Below are 11,486 nucleotides of genomic sequence, written 5' to 3' on the forward strand. Positions count from 1 at the left end.
GAGACCCCAGGGTCAAGAAATTCACAATTTCGGTAAAGCACCTTAAGACCCTTCCATCTATGAAGAGTATTTGATTCTACCATATCTGGGTCTTGAGAAGAAGATTTTTGAAATTTCAGTCAATTCAACCCTTTTTGGCCCCACCCATCAGCCCCTGGGGGTCAGTCAGGGCTCATAGGTGCATACTATCAAACTGCTACCTAATACTGATAATGCTAACCCAAATTGAATTACTTCCAATGGAAATTAAACAAATGTTGGTCCAAAATGTGATTTCCCTATATAAACTATAGTAAAGTTTACCCCCTCCCCAGGGGGAAACGTGAGACCCCAGGGTCAAGAAATTTACAATTTTGGTAAAGCACCTTAAGACCCTTCCATATATGAAGAGTATTTGATTCTACCATATCTGGGTCTTGACATTTCAGTCAATTTGATCCTTTTTAGCCCCGCCCCTCAGGCCCCGGGGGGCTTGGGACTAAACCGGCCACTATTTTAGTTAACCTTTGTCCATGGAAGGTCCCTGCAAAATTTCATTGAAATCGGTTCAGGGGTTTGGAGAAGAAGATTTTTGAAATTTGAGTCAATTTGACCCTTTTGGGCCCCGCCCCTCAGGCCCCTGGGGGCTTGGGACTAAACCGGCAACTACTTTTGTTGACCTTTGTCCATTGAAGGTCCCTGAAAAATTTCATTGAAATTGGTTCAGGGGTTTTGGAGAAGAAGTCGAAAATGTAAATTGTTTACGGACGCACGACGGATGACGGACGACGGACAAAAGGCGATCGCAATAGGTCACTTGAGACTTTGTCTCAGGTGACCTAAAAACCGAGTTACCTACTTACATGATAATTATCTCGGCAAAATTATCTCAGAAAATGAAAAAAATTGTCGACATAATTCAAACGTTATTGCGACATATTCATACATTAAGTCGACATCTTTTTAAAAATTATGTCGACATAAGTAACTCGCAGGTCAAAAGTTGATGGCAGAAATATGCCATCACAGTAAATCAATATCTTTCAGTAATATTATTTCTAGAAACAATTACAACAAATTACTGATTTTAAGGACCATCCTCTAAAATGCAGTCAGACAATTTATTTTACAGTATAATAGATATTACACACACACACCTAGATACATATATCCACACTGAGTTACAGTCTGGTACTCACCCGTTCTGATGATAGTGATAGCATTATGATCTCCAATCACATTGGCTTCTCCTCCGCTAAATGAACAGTTCACGTCTATTTTCTGCTTTCGTACTAAAGGACAACAAAAACAATTATCAATTAAAATGAAAAATAAAACTCATGACAGTTTGGTACTGAATGGAAAACAAAGGACTTGTGGTTATTTCTAAACATTTTCTTCAGGTTGGTAAGTATGGATTACCAATAAGATTTTCTATGTGGCGTTTTGATGACTAATACAATATGTACACTGTCACCTTCATCAGAAAAATGACCAATGAAGTTTATTACAAAGGTGTAAATTGTGTACGAGTAGTTCACAAAATTGATGTCGTTTCGGCTACGCTACGCTGTAAGCATATGTAAAATAGTTGTTAAATATGTACCGAAATGATTCAGGCTTTGTTTAATACTTGGTCATAGATGTGCGAGAGTCTTTGAGCCCCCTCATCTTGATTTAGAACTGGCCCACTGCGGCGTATCCAGATGGCTTCCTTTATCTGACGCTTAAGCAGATTGCTCTCTTTGTCCAAAATTTTGGAGTTATAGGTATACATATATAACATCGAATCGACATCAATTTTGTAGACAACTCGTACACATTTTACACCTTTGTGTGCATACGCTTCACTGGTCATTTGTCTGATAAAGGTGACAGTGTACATATCGTACTAGTCATCGAAACATCACATAGAAAATTGTATTGGTTGTGTAAAAAAGAACTTTTCATAAAGGATTTGTGGCTTTGAAAGTGGGTCAGTTTCATTCAAAGTCTGTTCAGAAATGAAGTTACTTGAGCAATAACTAAGAATCAAAATGTGTGCCACCATGGAGCATGACAGAACATGAGGGGACGAACATGAGAGCCACTATAGCTATTCCCCTCATAAACAACGTGGCCTAAAAAGGTGACAACCATGTGTAGCGGAACACATCCTTTATACTCCAGGGTTTACACTACCTTACGCTCTCTGCACCCATGGAATATAGGCTTAGTGTGTGTAAAAGATGTGCATTGATTAGTTTGCCTTACAAGGGTCAGCTGTAGGGAATTTCCCTTTAGCTCAGAGGTAGAGCTTTGGGATGGAGTGCCAAGGGTCGCGGGTTTGAGCCCCAGCGACGGCACTATACTATCTTTATCACTATTCCTCATCCTACTGGTGCCGTTGACCCTTCCTGTTCAAGGTAGGAGAACCCTTGGCGGTGAGTCAAAGAACCTGGGTTGAACATTATATTATAAGTGTCTATAGGGTCAGTCCTACTGTACTACAGTGTGTGCCACCTTGTGGCAGTACATTTCTCTTTCTCCTGTGATGAAATTGGAAAGCTTGCCAATCCTTGTTTCAAGCATTAGGTGTTTGCTTGGGGAGACACCCAATCTGGGTTGTTAATATGAACATCTTCTGGGGAAATGACTTAAAAAAGGAAGGAGGAATGTGATAGTACTGGACTGGGTTGATAGTCAGTGATCAGGTGGCTCAACTGGTAGAGCGCCTGTCTAGAGTTTATAGGGTCCAGGTTCAAATCCCGGTCTGGCCTTGCGTTTCTCTTTCTCCTATTACACAATAAACATACAATAAAGGTGTGATGTAAATAAGTATTATAGATATTAGTGAACTCTTTCATACACATACCTTGCATCATTGTTGTACCTCCTTGGGGGTAAGCAGGCACCATTGTCCCTGTAGCCCCTCCATGGGGGTGAGCAGGCACCATTGTCCCTGTAGCCCCTCCCTGGGTTTGGCTGAATGCCACCGTTGTCACTTCTGTATTTTCTCCTTGCAGGTAAGCTGGCACCATTTTACCTACAGGAAAATGTTTTATTTCAGGACCACTAGCACCAGCTGTGATAGTTTGAATATTGGGAATCCTGTCTCCTTTCTGATATCCCCTGCTGTCAGTGTTTTCCTCTGGTAGTGTTGTTTTGGGTGATGTGGTTTCCTCACCATACTCCATCTCCTCTAGTTGGCCTCTTTCAAGGTTGATTTGCTCCTGACTAGGGACTACTTCAGATCTCATGTGAGATGATTCAACATTGTGATGAACATCATATGAGGATGCTGCTTCTCTGCTTAAATGTCTACCGACTGGTTCCCCTGTGTAGCTGCTGGTTTCTGTTGTAAGGGAACGGTACAAACTTGAGTCAATGTAAGAGTTCCTTTAACCTAACAATGAAAATTATTCCATTTCCTCACTGCATAGTAACTAGGTAAATGAGTTTATACCAACTTTTATTTGATGATGTTATTTGGAGATTTTAACACATTTGACCCAAGTGACCTTAAATGTGAACAGGGGGCAGTTTCTTGAGCAAAGTTGATGGTCCCTCACCCAACAAGCTACAGGCCATATAACGTATCTTTCAAATGTCACTAGACAGAGTTCTAGGGTGATGTTAACACAGTTGACTCCTGTTACTTCAATGTATATCAAGGTCAATTATTTGAACATTCATTCCAGCAATCTACACAGCAAATATTTTGACTTCATCTCCTCTTAGAAACAATTTGTTTTAGGCTTCAGACACATTTTACTCATTCAAACATGAAGGAAGAACAAAGTCATTTCTTTAAAGAAAATGATAGTCCTTCATCCCAGAAATATACAGACCCAATATCATCAATCTTAGCCTCATTGTTCTCCAGAAGAAAATGTTCAAACTATTCTATTGAGTAGAGTGACCTTGAATGTGAGTCAAAGTCATTTAAATGAAGAAGTTTTAAAGCATCTCATCCCAGTATGTTACAGGGAAAATGTCATTACTTTAAGCCTCTATGCTAGAAAAAAGTCAATTATAGATTTTTAATACATATGATCCATGCATGCAATCTTGAATGTAAGAAAAGATCATTTATTTAAACAAACCTTACACATGACAAATATTAAAACCCTGTCTAATCAATCTTAAGACGTAGTCATTAAAAGAAAACACTTTAATGTTAGATGGACTAATGATGAGTGGATGACTGACGTCACTAAACCATATCACAGCAGCTCATGATCAGGTGAGCTGAACACAACATGATTCAANGAGTGATACCAAAGGGACCTCACTTTCATCATTACTGGGACGTATTACAGAGTGATACAAAAGGGACCTCACTTTCACCATTACTGAGACGTATTACAGAGTGATACAAAGGGACCTCACTTTCACCATTACTGGGACGTATATTACAGAGTGATACAAAGGGACCTCACTTTCACCATTACTGGGACGTATTACAGAGTGATACCAAAGGAATTCTCACCTTCATATTTACTTGATTTATGTATCACTTAGAAAAAGAATTCTCACCTTCATTGTTACTGGCTAACTGGGGATCCTGTATGGATGAACAAACGAAAGCTGATTATACACATGTAGGTCATGCTTCCTAAAAACAGCCTTTCACCTTTCATTTACAATGTACTTATCAAAATGTTATTGCAGCACAATCATATTCTTTTATGCTTATTTTATTTATTTCTTGAAAATGATAATAAAAGGTATCTAAAGATTGTAATATGTATGTGTGCGTGTGAAAATAGTTGTCACAAATAGATCCAGTTAGGATAATGTCAAATGTTAAAGTCTTGAGAGAAAAAAAATAGAAAATGAACAATAGAGATACAGTGCAGGATTTCCAAATAAAAAAGAGAAATTGTTTTTTCCCCTGTTAGACATTGATTACCATCTAATATATATATATACAGCCATGGTAAGGCCTGGTCACATTTATGACCACAAAAAAATAGGCAAATCTAAATTTGCTTTTCTCACTTTTTTTCATTCAAGATGTTTTATTTCAATAATTTGCAAATTTTTATATACTTAGCATCTTATAACCAGGATACATTGTTTTACATATCACTACATCATTCTTCATCTTATAACCAGCATACATTGTTTTACATATAGCTATATCATTCTTCATCTTATAACCAGCATACATTGTTTTACATATCACTACATCATTCTTAATCTTATAACAAGCATACATTGTTTTACATATCACCTCACTTTAAGTGAGTTGACACAGACAATCATCATCCCTTAAGTAGGTTGAATCAGACAACACACACCACTTAAGTGAGTTAAATAAGACAATCCTCAACCTGTAAGCAAGTTGAATCAGATGATCCTCATTTGTTAAGTGAGTTGAATCAGACAATCCTCATCCCTTAAGTGAGTTGAATCAGACAATCCTCACCCCTAAGTGAGTTGAAACACCTAAACTGAGTTGAATTAGACAATCCTCACCCCTTAAGTGAGTTGAATCAGACAATCCTCACCCCTAAGTGAGTTGAAACACCTAAAGTGAGTTGAATTAGACAATCCTCACCCCTTAAGTGAGTTGAATCACCTAAAGCGAGTTAAATCAGACAATCCTCACTCCTAAATTAAGTTGAATCAGACAATCCTCACCCCTTAAGTGAGTTGAATAACAAATTCCTCATCCTTTTAGTATGCTGAATCGGACACTTTTCACCCCTCTGGTTTATAGAATAAGAAATTCCTTACCCCTCTAGTATGTTGAATCAGAAATTCCTTACTATTCTTGTATTTTGAATAATAAATTACTTACCCCCTTTGAATGTTGAATTAGAAATTCCTTACTACTTTAGTATATTGAATCAGAAGTTCATTACCCTACTTGTATGGTGAATCATAAATTCCTTTACCTTCTAGTGTGCTGATAAAGAAATTCCTTACTACCGAGTTATTAGTATGGATTGTGAAAAGATTCATATAGCACAACCAAAAAGTGTTTATATGTGATGTTTTGATGACTAGTACAGTATGTGTCTGTCACCTTCATTAGACAAATGTCCAGTGAAGTGTATGAACACAAAGGTGCAAAATATGTCTTAGTTGTCCAAAAATCAATGTTGATTTGGTTACGCTTTTTTTGAACATGCAATTTGACCACCCATATCAACAACATAGATGCCACTAACAACATCAAATTTACATGTGAGGATGAAACCAACGGCACAATGCTCTTCCTAGACACTCTACTGGTAAAGAAAGAAGACCGAACTGTGAAGGTATTGGTCTATAGAAAAAAGACCCATACGGACCAATACCTGAACTTCAAATCTCACCATCCTTTGCACCAGAAGTTAGGCATTGTACACACATTAATCAATAGATGTGATACAATGTCACAGAACAACAGTACAAAATACGAGAGAAGAATCACATCTCTAGGGCAATGGATACCTGTGCACATCCGGAATGGGCCCTAAAATGGGTACAAAAACCAATCAAGGATAAGAACAAAACCAAAGGTCAGGTGGTCATTCCGTATATAAAGGGTCCAAAACCATCCAGAGATTATATCATGGTCATAGAAAGCAACAGCCATGAAGCCCCACAAGATGCTTCGTAATATCCTAGTACACCCTAAGGATAAAAGCAGAATGTGTATATTATACAAAATAGGATGCACAAACTGTGACGCATCGTGTACTGGAGAGACTGAAGGCGATTTGGGGTCTGCCTTGGTGAACACCGGAAAGACACAGAAACCCAAGAGGGAAAGAAATTCACCCGATTAGAAAGGAAGCAGTCAGAGTCCCAGATAAATAAATTGGCAATCACAGACCATGCCACATAGAAAAATCATGTGATTGACTGGGATAAATATAAATTTGTAAATATTTTACACCTTTGTGTACATACGTTTCACTGGTCATTTGTCTGATGAATATGACAGAGCACACACTGACTAGTCATCAAAACGTCACATATAAACACTTTTTGGTTGTGCTACATGAATCTTTTCACTACCCTATTATGTTGAACAAGATATTGCTTATCCCTCTAGTATGTTGAATAAGACATTGCTTATCCCTCTAGTATGTTGAATAAGGTTGTTTCCCTCTACTAAAATCTGGTAAAACTCACCCATCTAATACAGTAATACAGATTTATTTTTTAAATATCCCAGAAATGTTTTAATTAGCCGTTATAGAGTGACGAAAACATCTGTTTGGTGAAAAAAATCATTTTTGTGAGTAGATACCACGATGATCTCCAGACAAAGATGTGTGTATATATATCTGACCTGCTGGTCTTTAACTCCTGGTCCTGGGTTTGGTTCCACTCCTTGTGCCAGGAGCAGTAGGTCAATAAATGGGACGGTTCCCTTACACTGCCAGCTTCTTACTAGCCCATGTCTCACACTGGCTATGGCTTTCAGTAGGTATTCTAAATTGGAGAGTCCTTGTCCTGTCTTTCTTTGTACAAAGTTTCCAATACGAGCCCTGTACAAGGCCAAGTCTACTCCCATTGTCAATGGTACATAACCTGTATAACAGAAGATCCTGATGGAATGCAAGTAATTTTAAAAAAGAAGAAGATTTAATTGACGAAAAAAGACGTTACATAATGCACTAATGTTTTCACTGTATTAGATCCTCAGGTGCAATAACAGTGCCTATATATATATATGCAGGATTTCATGATATTTTCTATTTGATTTACTTTTCACATTAATTTCATGAATCAAATGTAGAGGTTCTCATGAAAACTTTTGGACAGGTTTAATATAAATCTTTTGCAAGAAGAACATATTCATGAACATGTTTTTCTTACGAAGACTTTGACTCCCCCTGACACTATTTCTTCTTCTGACATGATCATCAAGTTATGACTCCATGTCTTTGGCAAGCCGTTTGGGCTTTTACCCATTTAGACTGAGATATCTGCATTTAAAATAGAGATATCTGTACATTGTAATTGATATAAAGATACAGATCTGCATTTTAAATACACATATCTGAATTAATGCATTTGCAAATATCGATATCTGTATTTTAATTACATATACCTCTTTTCTAATATAGATATCTTTATTTATGAAAAAATACAGATCTCTTTTTATTTGACAACTGTAAAAATGACAGCTCCTGTAGTGTAATTTTGCTCATGACAGGAAACAGGAAAGTGATAATGTTCACGAGGCCAGAAAATGGTGACAAGTAGTCCTAGGCCTATAGCCATAGCAACGCCGACCGGGTGCTGTAAAGTATTGCTGGCACAGCGATCGAAACATCAAGGCAGGCCAGGGGAGAACTGCACCCAGATGATGTTTTTGCCTCCACAAGACGCACGTTTGAACAACCGCTGCCATTCCTGTTGAAATCCCGATTCGTTTCTCAAGGGTTTAGGAAACCTTGATGTGACCTTGAGGGAGGCATCATTATTTTCACATTTCTTCATTTAAAATACAGATATCTGATATTTCAATTTTTAATAGAGATATCTTCATTTTAAATAGAGATATTATTTAAAAACCAGATATCTGTATTCCAATTAAAGATATTTGTTTTAATTTGTAAATGGAGATATCGGTTTTTAAAATACAGATATCTTTATTTGAAATTACTTATAACTAGATCAGATACCTGTATTTTAAATACAGATATCTCTCTTTATTTAAGCATCAACCAGCATCCTGTTCCATGTTATAGAGGACCATAACATGGAAAAGAATGCTGAATATGCTTATATTTCAATTTTTTATTTTTTTATTTTCATATCTAAGTTCACAACGCATTTTTAAATTCAAATTTATGGTGTTTGTTCAAGAAATAGTACATCCCATGGAGTATTGCTCATGGAATGCTGTCTCGTAACTTTCCCCATTAAAAAATATAGTTTGTGGAAATATACACAAGAACATCGATACAATTTCCATAATTTTAATCAATCGATATAGTCAATTCACATTTTATAATAGTCTTACATAAGAAAGTTAATATTATTGAATCATAGTGGTTTTTTCCTTATCTGCATGCTAGTACTGAGGTAGCAGTATACAGTAGAGGCGGGTTGTGGCCATGGGTGATATTTTTGTTAAATGGCTAACCCCTGTATAATGATATGTAAAAAAAATATAAAAATAAAACTGTACTAAAATTGGTATAAGCATGATAAAGTGGGCTATGTGAGCTTCACATTTGTAAAAAAAAGAGTTTTTGGTTCGAGAATAAAAATTTGGCCATAATCTGAAAGGGTGCCTACACATGAAAAGCTAGCTTTACAGGAGGTAAAATTTTGACAACAGCACACGAAGCAAAATTGCAAAAAATCAAGTATTACAACTTTACAGGGACCCAGATAATTCTGCAACCAAGTAGGTAATCTTTAATCTCAGACAGAACTTAGGAAAAAAATTACTAGTTGCGGGGGTCAAATTATGGGTCAAAAATAACAATTTTTGGCATTTTTTGGTAATTTTTGATGTGGTAACCATGGTTTTCACACAAGTGACATATATAGAAAAAAGAGGTTTATACACTTCTCAGTGCTTTATATGTATTGTAAATGTAATGCAGTTTACAAATATATATACATGTATACATGTGTTGTGTAGGGTAAATCCGCTGTGTTTACATTTCCTCGACATGTGCCTTGTTTATCAGAGTCGGGCCATTTCTACTGTATTCTGCCACCTGAGGGGGAATAGCGATCCGGAAGGAAGTCGGACCTATGGAGATATCACAACACCTGTGTTATGGTCTCATAACACAGAACTGGCCTTGATAGTGTTATATAGTGCCAATGCAGAGCAAATGTAAATATTGCAAAATAACACATATCTGTAATAAAAATACAGATATCTGTATTTCAATTATGGATATCTGCATTTAAAATACAGAAATCTCTATTTAAAATGCAGATATCTGAAATTCAAATGTAGATATCTGTATTTTAAATACATCTCTTAAACGGTTCTTAAGATATTGTTGTTTGAAATTTGAAATTCTAACTTCAAAGCTTTTACCCCACATTGACCTTTGACTCCTACGAGCACTTAAAGTTAACCTTTGACCTCATTACTGTAATTTAGAAAAAAGATTTGCACTGCTGGTCTACATAACATAACCAAGTATCATGACTCTAGTCCAAGGATATTGTTGTTTGAAGTTTTTACCATATTTGACCCCTGTGACATTGAAAGTAGGTCAAGGTCATTGTAATGAGGAGACTTTTTAAAAAGTTGACGGACGGAAGACGGACGCCACAGTATCGCATAAGCTCAAATGACTCCGGGCCAGATGAGCAAAACATAAAGAACGTTCTACTGCAGACCTCGTTTTCCCCTCTGTTATCCTCATGAACTAATCTACATGTCCATAGTATATAGGGGAGTCCAAGACATCGAAAAACAGTTATAACAGCTCCATAATACGTGTCTAGATTTTAATAAATATACTTACTTCCTTCCTTCTCTCAGTTATGGACGTTTTCGTTTATCGCGATCCAAACGGTTGGACCGATTAATATTGGACCAGAGTTATTCGTTTATGAAATAAGGTCGGCCATAGCAATCAGATGCTGTTTTCAGGCGAGCCTTGACAGAGCCAACGGCAAATCCTGCATAAACTTTTGCAGGTGCATCAGGATTTATAGCAAAAAATGTTACATTAATGAACAGACAAACCGGCTGTTTCACATAAACGAACAGGCCCCAGGTCTTTCCAAGAATCGATTGCTCTACTGACAGTAGTCTACTTTCACTTTCTATTTGGACTATTTTTAAGTCAGTATGTGACTGGGAAATGCCTGTCTCCCATAGCCTATGAATTATTTTTCATGATTCTTCATGTGACGTTTTTTAGTGAGGCCGTGATACCTTTATAAAAATAAAAATAAATGAAATTCCGGAAATGTTGCCAGTGAACGCACAAAGTATTAGTCTGATTAAATGATCTGCTTCTTTAAAACGGTTTTTGTTGCGAACGCAACGAATTAAGCACTGTTTTGACTGACGTAATAGAAATAAAAAAAAATCCTGTGGTCCCCGTGGGTCGGAAGGGAGGAGCATATATTGGTAAGATTCCTACATTACAAACACTGGAGATTTATTCCATTTGCGCACGTCTCAGCTGTCTGCTTGGAGTGAGGCAGTACTATAGACGCTTGTATCTGGTGTGTCAAACACATGCGTACACACATCTTGAATACAAATCTAAAATTCATATTTTGTTTAGGCCCTATTTGTCGAAATTGGATTTTAATTTGAAAGAAGGAAATGCCAGATTAAGCGCTTGTAGATACATATACAAGCCCTAATGGCAGTAGCCCTTCTTTTTGTTGTTTGCATGGTAACTAGGCTAAGGGTCTGTTGATGGTAACGACATTTGCGGAATAGTTTTCAAAACATTCCAAAATTAAGTAAGGACTGTAGTGCCCTGTTGAGATACAATCGACAACAATTCTATTTGACAGCAATATAATGAATTAATGATGTCAGAAATCCTACTTTGTATACAATGTATCTGTGCATTTTA

At 36.9% G+C, this 11,486-nt stretch overlaps 1 protein-coding gene across 1 annotated transcript in view; it reads right to left on the reverse strand.

The window, feature by feature from the left end:
• Positions 1 to 10,649, reverse strand: part of LOC110456272 — a 21,675-nt gene extending 11,026 nt beyond the window's left edge. Inside the window, exons 1-5 of the mRNA XM_021506891.1 lie at positions 10,413 to 10,649; positions 7,253 to 7,494; positions 4,498 to 4,525; positions 2,834 to 3,313; positions 1,179 to 1,271 (exon numbers count right to left, since the gene is read on the reverse strand). Of these exons, the coding sequence (XP_021362566.1) occupies positions 1,179 to 1,271; positions 2,834 to 3,313; positions 4,498 to 4,525; positions 7,253 to 7,477 (826 nt within the window). The 5' untranslated portion in view covers positions 7,478 to 7,494; positions 10,413 to 10,649. The remainder of the gene's footprint in view (positions 1 to 1,178; positions 1,272 to 2,833; positions 3,314 to 4,497; positions 4,526 to 7,252; positions 7,495 to 10,412) is intronic.
• Positions 10,650 to 11,486: the final 837 nt, after the last annotated feature.

The sequence above is a fragment of the Mizuhopecten yessoensis genome, unplaced genomic scaffold (genome assembly GCF_002113885.1).
Source record: "Mizuhopecten yessoensis strain PY_sf001 unplaced genomic scaffold, ASM211388v2 scaffold8605, whole genome shotgun sequence".
Lineage (NCBI taxonomy): Eukaryota > Metazoa > Mollusca > Bivalvia > Pectinida > Pectinidae > Mizuhopecten > Mizuhopecten yessoensis.